Genomic DNA, 23,955 nt, shown 5'->3' on the forward strand with positions numbered 1-23,955 from the left:
TTGGGGGCACCCCGGCTGCAAGGGGGGGGAGGGGCAGTTGGCGGTTCCCAGACTGGCAGGGGGGGGGCTTTTGGGAGTCCCAGGTTGCCAGGGGATTATTTTGGGGGTGTTCAGCCTGGTAGGCAAAAGTGTTTAGGGCCAATTATTCGGGCAGGCGGGGGAGCGGTTGGGAGCAACATACACTGATGAACAAATATAGATCCAAAGACATAGATTGCGAGAGCGATGTCCGACTGCTGTTTTAGCCCTGATCCCATAGAGCAGTCGGACTTCCCCTGAGGGTTCCCAGATTGGATGCAGGCTGGGTTGAGGGACAGCGCCACCCCCCCCCCCCCCGCACGAATTTCATGCACCAGGCCTCTAGTTATTAAATAAATAAATAACACACAGAGATGAATAAAAAAAATAAAGGGGCATTAGTGCAGGTTTAAAAGCAGAGCATGAGTAGAGAGGGGAAGAGCCAGGGAGAGGCAGAGACTGAAGATGTGAGTTGAAGATGATGATAGAAGTAAACTATCATGCTTGTTAACAGTAAGGTATCTAGATATATTAGCACAGGAAAGAATGCCATTAACAAAATCATATTAACAATTAAATTAAGCAAAGAAAATATCCAATTATTACATGCCCTGTTTTTGTTACTTATTAACTTAATTTGGGTGAGACAAATGAAAATGATAATTCTTACCTAGAATATTTTTTCTTTTCCTTTCCAGTTTTGATTCAATGATCTCTTGCGTTCTTGCAGATGAAGTTTGAGCAGAAAAATTTAGATAAACAGGAACATAGCCAGCTGATTCTTGAATTCTATTTAGCAATCCTTTTGCAATAACAGACTTCAAATTTAAACAAACGTTAATGATGTCACATTCAATATAATAACTTTCAATTGTCTTTATCAGTAGTAATTCATTATAATGAGTAAGGAATAGGATAAAAGGAGAGAGGGTAGAACCAGATTGAAATGTGTCTTTCTTTTCCTGGAGATTCCATGTAATTATATCTCCTAGAGCCAAAGAAATGTTCTAATCAGCTCTATCTCAGCAAAAAGCTTTTAGTTTAGTTTCAAACCAAAATACATCTTGGTTGCTATCCAAGTCAATTAATTCAAAAGCAAGAACCACAGGACCCAAACTTCTTTCAGAAATAATTTAGAGAGGAAACAGTGAATATCTGTTTACGTGGACACCCAATCAATCAGCATTCTCCCCTATATACTCTACTTTTTCTAAATGTTGTTGCTATGTGAGGTAGAAGGAACCAGGCAGGAGGAAATAGACTGGCCTTCATCAATAGTCTATTTGGGGACACAAACTGCTTGGCCAGTTCCCACCCTCATCTATGCAGTGGCAGCCCCAGAAATTCCAAGGGATGCAACATAAAAGCCTCCAAACACCAAACACTGGTCCCCAGGATCCTCTGGTCTATACAGTATTGACATTAGGAATTTATTCAGAAACTGGCCAACTAGAGTAATTCCCGAGGTCAGTACAGAGCCAGCACAGTGACATTCTTTCTGAAAAAGTAATCAAAATCCACAGCAATTTTCCTTGAGAAATAATGTGTTATGTATGGGGCTTACAGTTCTAGGTCCGCCACACCCTCATTTTGGGGGGAGACCTTGTTTGCGGAAGGTTTCCTACCTTGCCAACTCCAGTCGTCCCAGTAAATAATACCGAGTGCCTGACCGCCAGTAGTTTTTCCATTAGATACCCGAAGCGCACTGTGTCAACTGTGGGGACAAGCATTTCAAAAAACGGGACATCTCGGCTGTACTTGAAGGAGGGTATGATTCGTTCCCAGGGGTCCAGCCGTTTGGTATCGAAGTCCATGTAAATGCTCCACAGATCGCCAGAACTGGGAAGCTAAAGTGTCAAATTAAGCGCCATTGGCGATAGGAAATGTGCATGCATAAACAAAGGCAATCATGGAACAGGAATGGATTTGGATTTCTTTTTTCTCTGTAGAGAAGTAGTTGTTTCAGTATCAGAGTTCAATTCTTTAAACATAGTCATGCAACACAATGCATAAAAAAGTCTGACATGCTGATTGTATTAAAACCCCATATTAGAATGGTAAAGCATTTTCAATTCAATTCAACATTCAGGGGTTTACTTATGACAAATACTGTGCTTGGTGCTGGGGTCAAGTGCTGAGCGAGACCCAGACTCTGCCTTCAGTGACCCTGAACTTCACATGGGGGACACAAGGACATTAGTTATTACCCACAGAGAAAAGGGGGTTCTAATGGACTTTAGTACGTCCACAGAGGACAGATGGCTCATTTCTATTTGCAGGGTGGTTGAAGATTTAAGAAGGTTTCTAAGAGGTGGGGATGGCACAGCTCCGACTTGAAGGACAAGCAAGAGTCAGATGGGAAGAGAAGGAATGGGGTGGGGGGTGGGGGTGGGGAAGGAGGGCGTCAGGGGTCAGGAGTCGGGTTTAGAAAACAGGTCAGGAGGCTGAAGTCATGGAAAGTGCTACGTGTATTGGGAACGATGAGAGCACTGCACACAGTGAGACATGAGTCCGGGAACACAGACAGGAGCCAGGTTATGAAAAGCCTCACTTTTTAGAGTTTGGAGCAAGAGTTCAGTGAAGGATTCTCAGTAGGTGGGTGACAGGATTCGACTGCATTTCAGAAGGTTCATTCTGGTAGCTGTACAGAGCAGTGGTGTTTCAAGATTTGACAGTGACTCAGTAAGAAATCCATTTGACAAGGTGACCTAGTACATACAGACTAGTATATGTGTGTGTGCAAGTATGTGTGATATTTACACCTGCTATCTGCAATTCACTCTATTTTCTATTCTATTTTTAAGGAAAAATAGCTTTTGAGGTATAACATAATATCTTTTGTCTTTCAAGGCTATCATTGTTTATTTTGATGCTGAAATCTGCCCAGATGTGACCAGTGGGAACCCCTCCAAACTGGCTCCAGGGTTCTTTTGCCATGTCCTGCCATTCCTGGAGCGCTTCTTCAGTATCTGACTGAATAAGAGGATGTTCTGGTCTCACTTGCACTTTCCCTGCCCCAGTCCTGGAATAAGCTGTTGTTTTCACGTAGGAGTCTCAGCTCTCTTTTGTGGAGAACAGTATTTAGGAATTAGCATCTGGGTATGCTCACTGCCATGGAGGTGTCATTGCTTCTATTTCCTCTCAGCATGCAGAGCTATGAAATTTATGCATTGTGCAATACACACACACACACACACACACACACAGTGGGGCCTTGACTTACGAGTTTAATTCGTTCTGTGACGGAGCTCGTAACTCAAATTACTCGTATGTCAAATCAAAAAGTGAACGAGTGAGACACGTGATGCTGGGCTGATGTTGTGGCATTCACTGTGAAGTTCGCTGCGCCAACTAGCGGTGGGGTATCTGAAGCTGGCTCGTAACCCGAATTTTAGCTCGCAACTCAAAGCAAAAAATTGACTGAGAGACGGCTCGTATCTCGAAAAACTCGTTAGTTGGGACACTCATAAGTCAAGGCCCCACTGTATATATATATGCATATGCATATATATATATATATATATATATATATATATATATTCATATGTTTGAATCCATGAGCACCAATATCTCTGATTGTAATATAATAACACAGTGTGCATTCCATATCTGCAAATCCCTTCTCCAACAGTGAGAAACCTGTTTCCATTATCCTCAGCACATTTATTCATTTGCTCAATCTTAGAATGTACAGAAAGTAGGTTCAGAATAGCTACACCATAACACTGTGAAGGATAAGTTTACTAACTGGAATTCAATATTCATTTATAGTATGGATTTTTTTATAGTTTTATACATTAATTTCTTTATATGGACAGGAGAGGACTCCTAAAAATTTAATGCAATAAATGTTTTCCATGGTTAAGAAAAGTGAGTGATTTTAGAAATTTTTTTCAGTGAAGAATTTATATTTGCAGTAGAACTAAGGCTCTTAAGGTTTTAGTCTTGAAGTTCAGTTTTAATGATTTAGAACTAATATGTTAAAATTAAATTTATTTGGCTCTTACCCTGGCATCAGGATTGTCATCAAACTGTGTTCTAATAAATGTGTCAAAAGAATCCGCGTAGTTTTCAGTTAGATTTCCACCCAAAGACCATAAATAACAGAATATAAAAGTCTGACATAGCATTGTGTTCAGTTTTGTTTGTTCCTGAAAGAACAAAGAGAAAGACTTTTAATATTTTACATTAACATAAAAAGAATCCTACACTGCAAAATCAAAAGACTGTTGTGGGTTATGTGTGTGTGTGTGTGTGTGTGTGTGTAGACTCATACATTTAAGAAAGAGATCAACCAAAGGACTTGTATGCATGCATATAAGCCTAACCAATGGACACAGACACCACAGGGGTAAAGGGGGTTTAAGGACACATCTGTAATACCTTAATCAATAAAGAAAAAAAATTAAAAAGGGCACAGCATATGTTTCCTATATTTAATTTAATGGTTCACAAAGTGATGTTTTATAGTAGTACAAAGTTAAATACTCTGATGAGAAAGTGAATGGCAAGGAGTGTCCAAAAAAAAAAAATCTCAAGGTTGTTTTTCAACTGATCATTATAACTCTGTTTATGCCTGCATGATAGTATTTAAGCAGATGCTGACAGACACATATTAGGAGTATGTTGTAGACTGTAAGGGAATTTAAGAATTGAGTATAAGAGTGAACCATAGGCTTTCTAACACTCCTTCCAACTTTTAGCTTCTATTAATCTACTCATAGTCATTAGACCCCTGAGAAGTTAACTTGAAAACTGATCATATTACAGAAAATTTGGAGTTATTTATTTGCAAAGGAGCTATACAATAATCTCATTTTCTAGCTTTACTGAAGTAATAAAACCTTCCATACCATTGAGAAATTAATTCCATCTTTCTCAAATATCAACGACTCCAATAAGCAACAGAGTGTAGTCACTTTGCTAATGTTTACTTGCGGGATCGCTTGGCTGCATTTTTTATTGATAAAATTTAAACCATCATCAACATAACGGAAAAGGCTCAATAAAAATTCTTGGGTTTCCTCATTCAGCTGAAAATAAAACAAACAAATAATATTTTAGCAAGACCAGATGAAATATGTAATTAAGTTTAGAAAAGGGTTGGTTTACATCTTTTTTTTAAATTTTATTTTATTGTTTAAAGTATTACAAATAGTAGTACATATGTCTCATTTTTTTTCCCCCATTGACCTTATAATGCACTTTGTGACTTTTAGACTAAAGGGTATAAATAGAATAAGATATAAAATGAATACAAAATTTAAAAGCCTCCTATGACTCAGGACACCTGGGAAGATTTGGGTAGCTGATAATGTCTTACATCTTGATCTAGCAATGTGTACACAAGTGCTGATTTTATGATCACTCGTTAAACTGCCAATATGTATTTCATGCAGTCTTCTATATTGATATCTCCCACAATTAAGAATATGAAAAAGAAGAACCATAAGAGAAAACATTAAAAAATATCTACTAAAACACCAAAACCCCCATGCACTGGTGAGGATGTGGAGCAGTAGGAACGCTCATTCATTGGTGGGGGGATGCAAATTGGCACAGCCACTAGGGGAGAGAACCTGGTGGATTTTCACAAAGCTAAACCTAGATTTACCATATGACCCAGCGATCACACTCCTATGTATTTACCCAAATGAGTTGAAAACTTAAGTCCACACAAAAACCTGAACACGGATGTTTATAGGAACTATGTTTTGGTTTTAATTTTTTTCCAGTTTTATTGAAAATACTGACATACATCACTGTATTAATTGAAGGCATACAGCATGATGGTTTGATTTATATATACAGTTGAGCCTTGAACATGGGGATGCAGTGCAAATGCCCACATAGCTGAAAATTCAATGGCTAATTCAACCAACTGTGGGTCAACACCAGTATTTTCAATCAGTGGTTGGGAATCTACGGTTGGGAATGGGAAAATACTGCTGCTGATCTGCATTTGGTTGAATCCCCAGATGCAAAACCCATGGATACAAGACACCGACTGTATTTATTGAAAAAAATCCACGTGTAAGTGGACCTGCACAATTCAAACCTGTGTTATTCAAGGATCAACTGTACTGTGAAATGATTAGCACAAAAGTTTAGTTAACATCTATCATTTCACAATAAATACAATAAAAAAGAAAGTAAGAACTCTTAGGATCCACTCTCTTAACTTTTCTATATGTCATACAGCAGTGTAAACTATAGTCACTCAGAAGTGCCAAAACATGGAAGCAACTGAGATATCCTTCAGTAGGTGAATGAATAAACTTGGTAAATCTCTACAATGTAATATTATTCCAGGATAAAAAGAAATGAGCTATTACACTACAGAAAGGCATACTACTAAATTTAAAAAGCCAATTATATGATTCCAACTACATGATATTCTGGAAAAGACAAAACTATGGAGACAGTAAAACTCAATGGTCGGTGGGTTGAGGGAGAGTGGACAGATGAAGAGACTGAGCAGAGATTTTTAAGGCAGTGAAACTACTCTGAAACTATAGGCATGGCTACATGATACTATCCATTTGTAAAATCCATAGAATTATACAACACAAAGAATAATCCCTAATGCAAATGATAGACTTTAGTTAATGTATCAATGCAACATTATTGATGATGTATCAATAATGTGTCAATATTGACACACCAATAATATATCAATATCAATGATGCATTGGTGATATGGATTCATCAATTTTAACAAATGCACCACAGCAATGCAAGATGTTGGAGTGGGGACTGGGATGGGGCAAAATACTTCAAAAGATGGCTTGTTAAAGAAGGTAATATGGACTTGAGCTGTTGTGAGTAACAATGTAAGAGCCTTTCTTCACTTGGGGTGGCATGGTACTTCTGAGGTTAGAATGTGTCTGGGGTCATGACCTACGTCCGAGTGGGAGGTGAAGTGGTTTTCTCTTCTCTCTGGCTCTCGGAGGTGCTATAGCTCCCTAAGATCTAAAGATGATGACAGCTGGTACATGGACTGAAATGTCCTCTTCTTCATTGTGACCCCTCTCATTATCTCAAGCCTTGTGTCATCCTCTGCAATGCCCCAGCCTTTTCTAGCTGTGTTTTGGAGGAGTCAGGGAAGTGGTTTGTGTTTGTCCTTGAGAGGAACGAGTCTGGGCAGAGGCCAGGCAGAGCAGGCCGAGGCCAGAGCGACCAGGCAGACTGGCAGGCTGAGGTCATATATAACGAGGGCGGATGTGGGGAGAATATAAACATTTCTGGAGAACCCCCTCCATCAAGCACAATGAAGCCTTGTGTTATTACAGTGTGGGCACTCAAGGGAAGTGTGAGCCCTCCCAGATGGAGACACTCACTTTTTTAGAAATACCCGTCATCCAGGTTTTAACGTAAGGCATCCATTTCAGCTCCTCAGGATCCACAAACACCATCCCACATCGACTGACTGTAGCAGGAGAGGCAACCCTTAGGTCTTGCACCTAAAATTGAAGAAAGTTGAACAGGAAACAGCTAATACGATTATTTCCTTACTACTGCACCTTCAATGTTAATGAATCATAAATTCAAAGTTTAATGCTGAAAGGCTTTAGATGGGAAACAGAGGGAGAGCTATAAGTAATCAGATATAGGGAAGAAATGTTAAGTGAAGGATAAGGTGGAAAACCCCCATAATTATAGGAGGATACTGTCAAATTCCTTCTCTTTTCTCTTTTTCCTTGTTTCATTCTTATACCAACACCTAGTCTAACACCTAGCATGTAGTAGGCATTCAATCAATGTTTGATGAATGAATACACGAGGGCTATCATCTTCCATAGTATTTTGTCACTATAATTGATCCACATTTCTCTTTCAAACCCTCCATCAAATATTCATACCTCGCTGGGGTAATTTATTCACTTTAAGTACCTTTCAAATCATGCGAATTCATCTATATATATGAAATTCTTCCAAAGGAAAAGAAACAAGTGCTGGTGAAGCCTGAATTTATTGTACTTCCTGTTTATAGAGAGACAGGAATGTTTGAGAGACTTAGGCCGTCAGGATGGACAATGCATTACAAAAAGACACTATTGTAAGTATTTGGTACATAAACAAAACACCATGCTGGACCTTACAGATAGTCAGTGATACATCAGCATGAGAAAATAATTATAGTGGTATGCCAATCTAACAAATGATTGCTTCACTCCACAGCATGGCATATATATTTGATACTGTTGTAATTAACCTAGTTGTTAATAACAGGAAAGGAGCAAAAGGAAGGCCAAAGATTATAGGCATGCCATTTGGGCAGCTTCATCAGGAAGCTACAAATTTACACTCCCAGAGGCCCAACAGAGAAAGGATAGATGCATGCCCAATAAAGTTGAGGGGGGGGGGGTGGCGCGGCCGGGCTAGTGAAGGTGCTCACTGTTAGTCACACCTGGTGGGCGTGGCCACTTCTAGGGTGTGAAATTTGGGATATTTAGTTCCCTAAACAAAGGAGTGTGCCTTTCTTGTTGCTCTTGTGCCCTTGGGATCTTGTTGCAGGGGGTGTGCTCTCTTGGGACCCCTGCATTCGCCCACCTGGCCCACAGCCATATGGACCTCCCGCCCCCCCCTGCCCACACACACACACACACACACACACACACACACACACACACACGGGACTAATGGACTGTCACTCGCCTGCTGATGAACTGGACCCGGCTGCAACATGGAATGGAAACTCTGGACGCTGGCTTTGCTTCCACACTTCTTCTATAACTGGATTTAGGGAAATGGGACTTTGGAGACCCAAGGATGTAATTCTCTTGCACGAGTCTCAGAAAATTCTTTTTTCTGGAGATATTGTGAGGACTCTGCCCCCAGCACTCAATGGGGAAAGGAATACCCCAACTTCTCAATAACATATTTACCTCAAAAAGCATGTGGACTTGAGGTGTGAGTTTAATCCTCTCGCTGTTAGCCAGGCAAAGCATCTTGTTATCATCCAACACTGTATTCATGTTTTCAATCCAAAGAGCATCCACTGGCCCATCACTGATGATCCACTTATGGTCTTCTGAAGTGTCTTGCACAGCTGCTCGGACACTCAGTGCCATCAAACCATCATTCCACTCCAAGGTTACACTATTTACTTCGCCATATAACTCGCCCATTGTAATTGATTTAGGATTAAGAACATATGTTTTAACTGGTTGGTAAAAGGGATTGTCTACACCAATTTTTCTTAAATTCCCTAAAGTTTCTGCAAGTATTCGGTAAACTGTGGTCTTGCCACCTCCGGTTGGCCCAACTAACATCACACCATGCCTTACCAGCATAGTTTCATAGAACTGTATCACCTTTTTAACCATACATGTCTCAGGCTGGAGATTTTGCCCATTCATGACATCTATAATTGTTGACTGCAATATACCATAATCATGTTCTGGAATTTGGACTCCAGGGAAAAGGTCAGATATGATTCCACTGAAATTTAAAAAATAAAATCAATTAGGAACCACTGGTCATTGAGTTTTCCCCATATTTGTTACAAATAACCAATTAAACATTAAAATGAATCTTATTTTTCTCACTGATCTTTTCTTCTAAACACGCACAGTATTAGTATATCCTAAGTTGTATACCAGAATCTATAATTTCTCTGATATTGTGCTTGATTTTGCTTGTTTCTTGTACTGTAGACCAATGTTCTTAAGTATATTGGGAGCCTTTGGAGGTAAGCAATATCTCTTGTTTCTGTACTGTCCACAGTAGATGGTGTAGTGTCAAGGCGAAGTTTATTTCTTTTCTTTTTTTAAAAAAAATATATTTTATTGATTTTTTACAGAGAGGAAGGGAGAAGGATAGAGAGTTAGAAACATCGATGAGAGAGAAACATCGATCAGCTGCCTCCTGCACACCCCCTACTGGGGATGTGTCCGCAACCAAGGTACATGCCCTTGACTGGAATCAAACCTGGGACCTTTCAGTCCACAGCCCGATGCTCTATCCACTGAGCCAAACCAGTCAGGGCATTATTTCTAATATCATATTTCTAACTCAACTTTTCCCAGATGCACACATATGTACTTATAACTGTATATGTACACTCAGAAAAATAATATGGAAATAAAAATAGAAAACTAGTACTAGGTAAAAAAGGGAGTAAAGGAAAAATGGACTTTCTGCGGGAAACAGTTAATGTGGTGTGTTTCTATGGGTAAGAAAGAAGCTAAAACCTAGTTTACACTATATACACAAATGCATTTGAGATACAGTAAAGACCTTAATATAAAATGACCACACTGGTACTAGATAAAAATATAAGAGATGAATTTTGTACCACTGTGGTAAGAAGGTCTTTCTAAGAAAGATAGCAAATCTATAACTAAAAAATGGTGATAAAGTAGAAAAAAATGAGTAAAAATAATCTTCTGCAAGATAAAAGGTTTTATATACAAACTTAAAGAATGAATGATGGAGAAATATTTCCAATTCTTATACTAGATAGAATTTATGACTCCCCAAAAATCAATAAGTAAAAGAGTAAAATAGAAAAAATGTTCTTAGAATAATAAATATATATGACTCATGAACTTAAGAAATGATACTAATAATTAAAGAAATGCATGCATTAAAGACTTTTGGTCTCTCATTAAAATACTTAAAGGGAAATGGGCATTTTCATAAAACCATTTATATAAATGTAAAATGTCTTTGGAGGCCATCTTGATAGACTAACTAAATTAAAAATGCCTCTTACCCTATGACCTAGCAAACTTCCTGGAATCTCAATTATAGAAATATCATAACTGTGCAAAGATAAATGCAGAGACATTGTCATCATTGTGTCCTACCAAAAGGAGGAGACATGTTCTGAGAAACCAGGGCACTGATAGAAGACAAGGGCAAAGGAAATCCCAGCACAGTCATCAATGGACATCCCTGATAAGAGATCTGCACCAGGGGTCATGGGTAAGCAGCCCAGATTAGAGCAGGACAGAGGGCTCCAAAGAGGCAAATTCAATAGAATATTTCAATTGTTTATTTGTTTGCTTTTAGGGTATTTACACTCTGGTAGAATTTGGAGACAAATTAATGATAAGTTTATAGGAAATAAGTAAAGGAATGAAAAATAAGAATGATGGTAATAAATGAAGGGAAAATAAAAAGCTAGATAATTTAATAATGAAACTATAGCTCAGCAGTGGATAATGTTTACATAGCTATGATAAAGCACTGAAATCCTAGATATTTTGCTCAGGTTATATTGCAATATGACTACACGGAGAAGGCGGGTCTAAGGGAAGAGCTGCATGTGCATAATGGGTAATATCTAAAACTGAAAAATCAAGAAATGTAAAAAACATGGTACTACAAATATGAAGGGAAATAGTAAAATGAATGAATGAATCGATCAATCAATGGAAAAATGATTTGCCTTTGGTAAGTTGGTGAAAGGCAGGGAACCACTGCTTTTCATGAGACTAATTTATGACATTATTTTATTTTGAAAACTACTACATGTATGTCTTAGATAAACATAAAACTACTTAATAGAAGTAGAAATACATAGATAAAAGCAATCACATTTGTTAAGCTCAAATCTGATTTCTTGTGGGGGGGTGTTGGGAAATTTCTTAGGTCAGGAACTCATAACCAATTCTAATTTATATAGCACACAGCCTGATGATCAATATTTTGGAAAAAACCACAAATAATTGGATGGCTAATAAAATTTTAGTGCCTTTATTTAATTTAATTTATTTATTTATTTGGGTTAATCCTCACCCGACGGTATTTTTCCATTGATTTTTGGAGAGACAGAGAAACATCGATGTGAGAGAGACACATCAATTGGTTGCCTCCCGCATGTGTCCTGACCAGGGCCAGAGCCTGCAACTGGGGTACATGCCCTTGACCAGAATCGAACCCAGGAGGACCCTACAGTCTGCAGGTCAACACTCTATCCACTGAGCCAAACTGCCTAGGGCTAGTGCCTTTATTTTAAACTAGTGTTTTTTAAAACGACAATAAGTATCTCTAGAAACGATGAGTTATTACCCTGTTAGAGACAGACATGCGTGCAGATGAGACTATCCATGACCTCTACACAGCAGCTATGCTTTATTCTGTAACATCTAGAAACTTACCTGAACAGAACGGCGTCATCTGTTAAGAATTTGGGCAAGTTGGAGTCTCGCAGTGCTCTTATCAACACCACATCTTCATTTAGATCTGGGTTCTCTCTTTTTAAAGACCTAAATGTAAAAGGATAATTCAGATGACATTTGTGAGAACATAGTATTGAACGTGATTTTCCAAACCCATGGGCTGTGGCGGGAGAGGGGGGCCCCGCTGCAGGTTCCTGCTGAAAGGGGAGAAGCGTGTCCCCTTCATCCCGAGTGTCCAGCTCCATCAGAGCATGCGCAGGAGTCAGGCACAGGCTACACAGCCTTGAGGACGATGACAAGGACATTTTTTCTCAAACTCTCGCATCAATCCTCCCTGAATTTGCTTGCACCCCTGGATGCATCATGATGATGAACATCCCTGTGACTTTCTGTTACCTCAGCCCAGAACACCCTGCGCGGCTCCTTTGCTGGCTCTTATTTACCCTTCAAACCCAACCCAATTACTCTCTCCTCTAGAAGGTTCCTCCATCCCTCATGGCAAACCTTGGGCACAGCCCTATGGTTCCCCTCACGACATCGTATCCTAGATAATTGCTCATTTTTCTGTCTTGCTCACTGTGCTGCAGTTGAGGTCTTAGCAGTCTTTCTCTAAGTAGTCTTAGCAGTCTCCTTAAGTATCAATCCTGTGTAAAGAAGAAACACAGATATCTTTCCATACCGTCTGTTTTTTCTTTGAAACTCTTTCAAAGAAAGGACAGAGTTTATGGAAGGGCAGAGATATTTGTGGAAAACCCAAGGATACAGGAGCCAGGCTGAAGGGCCCTGGAGGTACAGAATCCAGACTAGCAAATCTTGGCCTGAGAGGAAGGACAAGAGAGGAAATAGTCCTTAGAGACTCCGGCCAACCTGGAGATTCCAGAGGCAGGAGTTTCAAGAAGATCTGAAGGGAGAAGTTGGGGCCTGAAAAGAGAAAAGACTCGTGCTTTATCAGAGACTAGGAAGCAGCTCCGCCTTGGACCATACTGTAAGGACAGAGGTGAAGTCTTGGACCAAGAGCCTGGACAAATGATAGATTAAAACGGAAGTGTTCCGAATGCTTCAGGCTTTGTCAGGTGATAGGTCTGACTTAATTGCTGAATATGCATAACAACCGTATGCCTTTTAAGTGGAGTCATCGATCTTATGTTGGGAAAAGCTTTTGCACACTCAAGCCCAGTGTATGTGACAAGTTCAGGGGAAATGAAAGTTCTCCGAAGCCCAGTCTAGATTCAGGTCTGGTCTGGGGACAGCCATGTAAGACACACAGTAAGAACTGTCACGGGATGAGCAGAGATGCCCATTTCGCTGTGAATGGGAGTGTTGAGGTAAGAATGAGGACAACAGCAGCAGCTGACACTTATTAATCCTTCCTATGTGACTTTAAGAGCTGTTTGTGAATTGCCCACAGAACGCGTATGATGGCATGTTCTGACGTTTCGCTGTTGGCCGCCTTGGTTTCTTACCCAGCCATGACCAGCACAGACTTCACGGCTCTCATGCCGAAGTCATAGTGATCTTGCTGAGAGAGCTGTTCACTGCAAAGCTTATACATCTGAGTCATTTTTCTTGCTAATATTTTACTGGATTCAAATCCCTCAGAATATAGAATTACCTAGAAAAAAATATTACGTCATGTTATTACATTATATTGACAAAAATATGTCAGCATAATACCAATGTCTTCAAAATCTACATTAGACACCACAGCTCTCCAAGTTGTCACATCATTTAACAAAGAAATGTAGTAAAGATTGAGGGGAAAAGGGTTTTCTATGCCACAAGGAGGTAGAAGGTGGGACATTGTATGGGGAGGCCTGAGCCCTGATTCTGCTTCCTTTGTATTGATGGAAATGTGGCCTTAGTGACACTTGATTCGAAGAGTGGAGAGCCCACAGCTTGCAAATGTTCACATCGTGGAGGCCGGATGGTGGTATAAGACCTGAGTACAAAAGCAAGACTTGAGCCTCTATCAGCTGATCGATGTTTCTCTCTCCCTTCCTCTCTGTAAAAAATCAATAAAATATATTAAAAAAAAAAGAAAAGACTTGAGCCTCTCACATCTGAAGGTGTAGGCTCCCCGGGAGTCTAGGGAAAGTACACAAAGATCTGCAGCCTCTCCCCCACCCTAGGAGGCTGCCTTGCCTGGGACAAGTTTCTGCAGCCGTGGCTAATAAATCCGTAACAACAGTGGAGGGGGTGTGGACCCTTCCTCCAATCCACAATCTACCCGAATCACTGCTGCTGGCCTCGGAATTGGGATTAGGATGATGCAGAGATTTCTTACTGGTGCCTGTTTTGTTCAGTCTAGCTTCCTATCAGCACAGAGCTCTGCACACTGCAGGCAATTAAGAACATTTACTGATGGCAGATCCTGACTCATTCGATCTGTAATGATAGGAATAGCACTCAGTAGACTGGGTTTTTTAAATGTCTTCAATTAATTACTGATAATCAATAGGATGAAACATGAGATGTGAACAAAATGGTGGATTGAGTTCCAAAACTGGTTTCTTTCCTGCCATCATTGGACAATGAGCAAGTCATTCATTGTCCCTGTCCACAGGGGATCTAGTGAAGACATGTTCTGCCTTAACAGTCTTCTACCCCACCATGACCTCAGGAGCATCTGTTGCAGGTGAGGCAGTGGGCTAGGCGTGGATGTAGAGAGCTGAAGGAGACTCATGCCTGGGTCCTTTTAGAAGCTGCTGGACTTGCTGAGTCAAACCTGGAAACTGTGATGATGTAAGCATTATACTAATAAAAGTTTTAATTCTTCTAATGATAGGATTTGGCATGGCTTATTCTATTTTTAGGTAATTACTTTTACTTCATATAAAGAAATATTTTAAATGAGCTGTTATCAAAAGAACTGTTAGCCACAGGGTAATCTGTGCTTTCTGGGAAACTTCTAAACGGGGTGGAGTTCCTTGTCATGAACTGCAGTGCTGAGCACAAGGGGCCATCTGGAGTCCTGAAAATGTCCCACATTTTGGTCTGGATGGTCACACCAGTGAATCCATGTGTAAGAGTTCCCTGAGTTGTACTCCTATGATCTGTGCGCTTTTCTATCTGTAAATTATCCCTTTGCAAAAAGTGCCAAGAAGTCACATTGGTTCTTAGCTAGTATGAAGAAACAAAAATCAGTTTAAATGGAAAGATTCCTAGATAGACACAGAAAGAATAAATACAATACAAATATTTAATGTATTAATGATGACTATTTTTTATTAAGCTGATACAGACCTACATACCAATGTCCACCCTCCACCCTTCACCAGCATTGCTGCAACTCAACATCCCTGGACTTTAACATAAAATAAGTAGAGGCCCAGTGCACAAAATTTGTGCGGGGAGGGGGGGGATGGGTGACCCTCAGCCCTGCCTGCACCCTCTCGCAATCCGGGACCCCTCGGGTAGAATCCCTAGGCCTGGCTGGTGATCAGGGCCTGTCAGGGCTTTCCTTCCCCTGGCTGCTGGCAGCTGGTCCTGCCCCGCCACTGCCATTGCTTGCCATCTGGGTAGCACTGCCACCCCACCCCCACCACCGGTTGCCTCCCTCTGTGGGCAACAGGCGTGGGGTGCGATCGTTTGGCTGGCCTGGGCCTCTCTCTGTGGGGCGATTGTGGAGTTCCCCCCACCCCCATAATCGATAGCCCTGCCGGCCGGTGGCCTGGGCCTCCCTCTTTGGCGTGATCGAACGCAGAGCCCCTCCATCGATTGCTCTGCAGAGGGTGGCCTGGGCCTTCCTCTACAGGGCGATCATGGGGCGATGGTGGGGCCCCCCTGACCAATCGCATTTCACCCGCCTTGGCTGGCCTGGTGCTAGTGCGTGTCATAGCTTGGTCATCCGGAAGGTCATCCGGATGTCGTTCTGCTGTTTGGTCGATTTGCATATTATGCTTTTATTATTATAGATGCCCAAGAAGTGAGAACAATATAGTATTTCTAGAATGACTCCAGACATTTTAATTTCTAGAGATGAACTGATAAACCCCAATGAACTGCTTAATTAAACTCATCGATTCATTCGATTTAAGGACCTACTATATTCCAAATAGAGTGGGGCCTTGACTTACGAGTGTCCTGACTAACGAGTTTTTTGAGATACCAGCTGTCTCTCGGCCGATTTTTTGCATTGAGTTGATAGAGTAATTTGAGTTAACGAATTCCTTAACGAGCTCGGTCTTGGAACAAATTAAACTAGTAAGTCAAGGCTCCACTGTACCATTCTAGGCATTACACACACACACACACACACACACACACAGAGAGAACAAAACATTCTAAGTGATAATCATATCTACTCTTATAAGTAAGCAATGATACATTTGCCAGGGTGCATTCATAAAGAAAACTTTCTACTTCAATAAAAAATAAAAGAAATAAGCTTAAATTTTTCCTGGTTTATAACGCGAAGCTCACCTCTGCAATCAAGGCATAATTTGGAACCATCATTGAAAAAGGTCTGAACAGGGCTTTCAAGTTATCTGGCAATTCAGTCCTGCCTGCGTATCCGGGATTCATTGTGATGAAGGCTGCACAAGTCATAACCAACTTTATTTCCCGCCCCTCAAACATGAATCTAGAGAGCTGTTTAAAGGAAAGAGAAAGGATAAGTTAACACTTCTCCAGACATCTGTAAACTCTTTCACATGATTAGTACTGGAGTCAAAATGTGTGTAATGGAGCCCTGGCTGGTTTGCTAAGTGGTTAGAGCATTGGCCCACAGAAAAAGGGTCTTGGGTTCCATTCCCAGTCAAGGGCGCACACCACAGTTGCAGGTTGCCAGGCCCCAGTGGGGTTGCGTGCGGGAGGCAACCAATCTATGTGTCTCTCTCATGGCGATGTTTTTTTTTTTCTCTTTCTCCCCCTTTTCCCCCTCCCTCCATCTCTCTGGAAAAAAATATCCTCTGGTGAGGATTTTAAAAAGTGTGTGTAATGGAGCATTCACGCAAAAAGATATGAATCCTGCTGTTGGATAACAGGGGGCATTTCTCTCCCGGTTCTGTCCTATCCAACCAATCTCTTCTGGGCTCAGTGTTTCCTGCTCTCTGCCTCCCTGCCCCTGTCTTGCCCAATAGTTCAGGGGTCCTCAAACTTTTTAAACAGGGGGCCAGTGCACTGTCCCTCAGACAGTTGGAGGGCCGGACTATAGTTTAAAAAAAAACTATGAACAAATTCCTATGCACACTGCACATATCTTATTTTGAAGTAAAAAAACAAAACGGGAACAAATACAATATTTGTATTTGCACGTGGCCCGCGGGCCGTAGTTTGAGGACCCCTGCAATAGTTTCTTCCTGCTTGACCCAGTCCTGCAATCTTCTAGGCCTCAACCTCTTTTGCTGAGCCTCCTCAATTCAACTTAGACTTAACGGCCACTAAACATCTCCACCCTCACTTTCTGGTTTTCTCCAAGAAATTCTAATCTGATGTTAGATCCTTGGGTGATTGAAGCCCAGCTGTTAGTGTCACTGGAATTATCCCTTCACTTTCATTCAACAGCAAACACCTGCTGAGCATCTGTTGCAGGTGAGGCAGTGGGTTAGGCGTGGATGCGGAGAGCTGAAGGAGACTCATGCCTGAGCCCTAGAAGGTCCTGGACTTGCTGAGTCAAACCTGGAAGCTGTGACCATGCTGTGCAATAGATGATACAGTGTCGGAGTGTGTAAAGCCACAGGGAGCAAAGCCCAGAGGAGCAGCAGGGAAGACTGCTGGAGAAATGAGGAACGAGGAGAGGCATTTCACATAGACAACCAGGGGCAGCTGTTCCAGTCACAGGGAGCAGAAACAGGAAACTACGTTCAGGGCATGACCAGCTATCCACTCTGCTCAAGGGTAGAGTTCTAGGAGGAAAGTGTCAGTAGGCCAGGGCCTGAGCATCAGGGATCTTGCACACCAGACCAGTGATGGCGAACCTATGACACGCGTGTCAGAGGTGACACGCGAACTCATTTTTTTGGTTGATTTTTCTTTGTTAAATGGCATTTAAATATATAAAATAAATATCAAAAATATAAGTCTTTGTTTTACTATGGTTGCAAATATCAAAAAATTTCTATATGTGACACGGCACCAGAGTTAAGTTAGGGTTTTTCAAAATGCTGACACGCCGAGCTCAAAAGGTTCGCCATCACTGCACTAGACTAAGGAATTTAGATTTTGTCCTATGGGTGGGGGAAGCAGAGAAGAATTTTGAGCAGAGTGATAGGGTCAAAGATAGCAGTGGAGAGGTCAGATGGGGGGTCCACTAAGGAATTGTTAGTAGAGGGAGGATGAGAGCCAGAATTATGGGGTTATCACTAGGGACAAGAGGCATCTAGCAGGTAAAATTAAACGGACTTGGTGACTGATGGCTTCAGTTCTGGGGTTGACAGTAATGGGAAAAAATCCAAGATGAATTCCAGGTCTAGCTGGGCCACGGGATGAAGGCGCTATTAAGAACATGAAGAATATAGAGCAAGACTGGAATGGGGCTGGGAGATGTGTCATATCCTGGAGCAGAACATGCTGGATGGTACAACTGGAGACCAGTCCTGCTGCCACTAAATTGCTGATTCTGTTTTTGAAACTTGCAAGTTTCCGTGCTTTAGTTTCTCCACCTATTCCAGGGGATGCATCTCTTTCCAACGATCTCATCTGGCCACCGGCAAAACTGAGGGTGAGATCTGGGGAGTCTCAGACGTCCTCCTACCTTTCTGTAACTGCACATGGTTACTCTCCAGTCAGCAAGGCTTCCATTCTCCCTCCATTCTCTTTGGTCCTTCCTCCCTTTCCCGCCATACTTTGCTCTCACGTCACTGCTCAGCAAGGTGATAATGACTTACGAGTTATGGTATATCTGGAGGCCCCTGCATTCAATACAGGCCTCCTCAGAGGATCGGGGTGGGGGGAGGGGCAGGGAGTACATACCTGGAGGGATGCAGACTTTAAGGTCACATGGATTTAGGTCTATGGTGTTCCCAGAGATATTTTAAAATCTCTTTGATTCCTTTTCACCCGTAAGTAACCTGAGGCAATGCCATGTACTTCACATAGGTTTGATGTGGAGGTAAAATAAGTGTAAAGTACAGCAACTTGTACAATTTAGCAGCTCATTCAATTCCAATTTCTGCTTTCTTTTTACTTGTTCTGTAATTTGCTTTTTTTGCAGAGGTGATAATCAAAATACAGTGGGGCCCTGACTTACGAGTTTAATTCGTTCCGTGACGGAGCTCGTAACTCAAATTACTCGTATGTCAAATCAAAAAGTGAACGAGTGAGACACGTGATGCTGGGCTGATGTTGTGGCGTTCACTGTGACATTCGCTGCGCCAACTAGCGGTGGGGTATCTGAAGCTGGCTCGTAACCCGAATCTTAGCTTGCAACTCAAAGCAAAAAATCGGCCGAGAGACGGCTCGTATCTCGAAAAACTCGTTAGTCGGGACACTAGTAAGTCAAAGCCCCACTGTATCTAAGAGCTCTTTAGCAGGGCACCTTCCGGTAAGAACGGCCCCTGTCCCTGCAGCTACAGCTGCATCCAGAGGCCCCCGTGCTATGTCAGCATGAATCCTACGGCTGGGTCCTGATGACATAAGGGCTCCCTGGGAAGAGGCCAAAGTAGTGGAGGGGGACCCTCTAAGATCTTGGGGTAGCAGCTACTTAAATAACTGGCCAGACTGTTCTGGCTTATACAGTCTGAACATCAGTCTTTGGTGATCGCATGACTGTATCTCAGAAAGTCAACACAGAGTACTACGAAACTTGGCCCATACTTCACGGCAGTCAGCTTCCCAACATAAACCCCTTTTCCAGGAACATGCTCATATGGGCCACACTCCTTGGCTTCTGTCCAGTGGATGCTGGGGAGCTGAGTCCCCCTAGATTGCCCAGGACTCCTCTCCCATCCTTCCACCAGCACTAGGCTGAGCCTGGGGGCCATTATGAAGGCAGTGGAGCCCAGAAGCAGCAGCGTTGAGAAACCTGGCAGAGAAGTAAATGTCCAAGGCAAGAACAAGAAAAGCGAGGAAGGAAGTAGGAGATGTGTGTGTGTGTGTGTGTGTGTTGGGGGTGGGAAGACGAACACAGTTCCAGGGCAGCACAGTGTCCGACGTACGCTTGTTTCTGTGTTGCCTACGTGAGGAATGAATTCTCCCAGCTAAGTCATGTCGCTGTAGTACTTACCCATTACACTGCAAACATGCATCAGGCAGGCGCAAGTTAGCACTCTCCTGCCTAAGATGCAAAGGGCTGTTGGTTAATTACACACTGGAGGTGCTGCCTCGGGGGCGTTGCCCAGCCTTACCTTGGCAGCTTTGGCGTTCCGAATGGTAATGAGCTGCTGTGCGATCACTGACAAAACTTCAATGTCAATTCGGTTAAATTCATCAAAGCAGCACCAGGCCCCTGACTGGGCCAGACCGCTGAAGAAGCGTCCCATCATCTGAAATCAAAATTACCCTGTTTAACTTTGTGTAACAAAGGGGGAATCCTTCAAAGTTCAATGTTGAGCCCTAGCCTGTTTGGCTCAGTGGATAGAGCCTCAGCCCGTGGACTGAACTGTCCCCAGTTCGATTCTGGTCAAGGGCACGAACCTCCGTTGCAGGTTCCTTGGCCCTGGTCGTGGTGCGTGCAGGAGGCAACCCATCGATGTGTCTCTCTCACATCGATATTTCTCTCTGTCTCTCCCTCTTCCTTCTACTCTCTCTAAAAACCAATGGGGAAATATCCTCTGGTGAGGATTAACAACAACAACAAAAGTTAAATTTTGAGCTGAAATGTTAAAAGGGAAAGAGGCAGTATGTGCAAGTAAGTATTTGTTTTATGTGAATCCTGGGCTGTCATAAGTTGGCGCCTTTCTGAGAGGAAACAGCTTTCTGTCTCTTTTTAAATGATTTGAAGCTCATTTTTATTTCAACTGTAATGACAATCTGACCAACTTTCCCACTTTTCATAACCTTCACTCACCGGTGTAAATACTTGACAGGTTCTCACAGAAATGCATGGCATCGACACACTTAAGGACTTACAAACACCCTGAAAACTGGTACTAATGGCAGCGTTCCCTGTCTGCACAAGTGACTGCAGACGGCAGGTAACACCCGGACCACGGAGGGAAGCGCAGCCGCCCAGGTTAAGGCGGTGGCTCTAATTTCTGCAGCAGAATCCCACCAGGGGAGGAGCACGCATGTGCACACGTGGGCATCTAAAGTAGAACATTTCTTCAGAGACTAAGTTTTGGGTTCAGCATTTGTACAAAATAGCCAATCAAATAATCTCCTTGCTTCGTTTCTGCCTTTTCTCTATAAAAGTCGTTCCTTTAGCTCCTGTCAGTGAACGGTGAACTGTGAAAGCTTCTTCGTTATTCTGACGTTGGCAATTCAAAATGTGTTTTTAAAATGGATTTTTTCCATTATAGTTTACATTCAATATTATTCTGTATTGGTTTCAGATGTACCGCAAAGTTAGAAAACCATGTTCTTTACGGAGTGGCTGTGCCCGCTCACCCTCTTCAAGTACCCGCCTGGCTCCAGGCCCATGTATCTAGATTTTATTGACTGCATTCCCTACCCTGTAATGTGGCTATTCTACAATTACCAATTTGTACTGCTTAATCCCTTCACCCTTTTCACCAGTCCCTCAAACCTCTCTCCCGCCTGGCAATCATTCGTCTATTCTCTGTATCTATGAGTCTGTTTCTATTTTGTTTGTTCATTTATTTTTTTTCTTTAGATTCCACATGTAAGTAAAATCCTATGGTATTTGTCTTTATCTGACTTATTTCACTTAGCATAATGCCCTCTAGTTCCATCCGTGTCGTCACAAATGATAAGATTTTGTTCTTTTTAATGCCTGAGTAATATTCTGTTGTATATATGTACCACTTCTTCTTTATTTAATCATCCAATCATGGGGACTTGAATTGCTTCCTTATCTTGGCTGCGGGGCTATGGGGGGCAGCCTTTGTAGTATTCAGAAGGTGGGTTGTTCCCTGGTTCCCAGAGGAAGATGTTATAAGCTTGTTTGAATAATTCTGCAGTTTGGCAAGGAACGGAAACCTGCCAGGAATAAGCAGACACCGTGCCCCGTCCCTTTGCTAAGAAGAGGTGCTTGACTCGGGGACCTTATCACTAGATACAGAATGAAGAGAAGAGCTTACAGTTAGACCATTTGAGGCCCTCACAGTTTTGCCAGATGTTAAAGCAGCATATAATATTGAGCCTTAATTTTAGGCCTAATGTCCATACGGATATTCCACATTTTGTTTATCCCTCCATTAACTGATACACATTTGGGAAACTTCCACCTTTTTATTATTATGAATAATGACACTACGAACATTTGTGTTTTGCGTGGACATATATTTTCATTTCTCTTGGCAGTGAACATACCAAGGACTGGAATTGCTACGTACTACAGTAACTCTGTTTCACATTTGAGGAACCACTGAACTGTTTTCCACAGCATTTTGCAACCCCAGCAGCAGTGTCTGAGGGTTCTAGTCTCTCCACATCCTAGCGAACACTTGTTATTGTCTGTCTCTGATTGCAGCTGTCCTAGTGGGTGTGATGAGGCGTCTCATTGTAAGATTAGTTTGCTCTGTTCCCCAGTGGCCGGTGATGTTGATAATCTTTTCCTGTGTTTACTGGTCATTTGTTTATCTTCTTTGGAGAACTGTCTATTCGACTCCTTGTCCACTGTGAAATTAGATTACCTGCCTTTTTATAATGGAGCTCTAATAGTTCTTTATATGTACTAGATTCACGCCTCCTATCGGATACATGATTTGTAAAAAATTTTCTCCTAGTTTGTGGGTTGAATTTTCACATTCTTGATGCTATCCTTTGAAACGCAAAAGGTTTACATTTTGATGATAATGTCTGGTCTATCCAATTTTTCTTTTAGTTATATTTCTTGTGTCATAGCTAAGAAGCCATTGCATGATCCAAGGTCACAAAGACTTACACCTATGTTGTCTTCTAAGAGTTTCATTCTTTTAGCTGTTACAGACTTAGTCTTTGATTCATTTTGAGTTAGTTTTTATATATAGGGTGAGAAAGGGGTTCAACTTCATTTTTTTTTGCATTATTTGTTGAAAAGACTACTGACCATCAAATTATCTTCTCACTCTTGTAAAAAATCAATTTACTGTAAGAGGCTTATTTCCAAACTCTTAATTCTATTCTATTGATCCCGTTGTCTATCCTCTTGCCACCAGTGACCACACTGTCCTGATTGCTCAGTAGCTTTGTAGAAAGTTTTGAAGTTGGGAAATGTGAGTTCACCAACTTTGTCTTTTCCTCCCTCCAAGGCTGCTTTGGCTATTTTGGATCCCCTAAATTTCCATACACTACATTTTAGGATAAGCTTGTCCATTTCTGCAAAGAAGCCAGCTGGGATTTTGATAGAGATTGCATTAAATCTGTAGATCTATTGGGGGAGAATTGCCATATTAGTAACATGAAGTTTTCTAATTCATTAAAGTGGGATATGTTTCCATTTATTTAGGTTCTGTTTAATTTCTTTCAACTTTTAGAAAAGTGAGAATATTAGCTCTGTTAGTGACCAAAAGGCATCCATGGTCAAACATTTAGGATTTGCTGAATTAAATAAAGCTAAACAAATTCCCTCCTAATTGTGGGACTTTATAACATAGTTAGCATGCTACTTTGTGATGTGAAAATATAAAAGGGAAATGAGGCAGAACACAGATTTTTCGTGTGTTTTTCTGCATATGCTGTAGTAGGATTCTAAGTAACATACTTTGGGGAGGTGCTGTTTTACATATTAATATTTACTGATGTCTTTCCCATAACTAAGGGGCTC

The 23,955-nt window shown here is 41.6% G+C and overlaps 1 protein-coding gene across 1 annotated transcript in view; it reads right to left on the reverse strand.

The window, feature by feature from the left end:
• The window catches only part of DNAH6 (dynein axonemal heavy chain 6), a 225,389-nt gene that overhangs the window by 98,164 nt on the left and 103,270 nt on the right, over positions 1-23,955 (reverse strand). Inside the window, 10 exon segments of the mRNA XM_023763522.1 lie at positions 689-836; positions 1,644-1,865; positions 4,026-4,169; positions 4,872-5,051; positions 7,359-7,481; positions 8,907-9,462; positions 12,129-12,236; positions 13,613-13,761; positions 16,572-16,739; positions 20,435-20,572. Of these exon segments, the coding sequence (XP_023619290.1) occupies positions 689-836; positions 1,644-1,865; positions 4,026-4,169; positions 4,872-5,051; positions 7,359-7,481; positions 8,907-9,462; positions 12,129-12,236; positions 13,613-13,761; positions 16,572-16,739; positions 20,435-20,572 (1,936 nt within the window).

The sequence above is a fragment of the Myotis lucifugus genome, unplaced genomic scaffold (genome assembly GCF_000147115.1).
Source record: "Myotis lucifugus unplaced genomic scaffold, Myoluc2.0 scaffold_290, whole genome shotgun sequence".
NCBI classification, from domain to species: Eukaryota; Metazoa; Chordata; class Mammalia; order Chiroptera; family Vespertilionidae; genus Myotis; species Myotis lucifugus.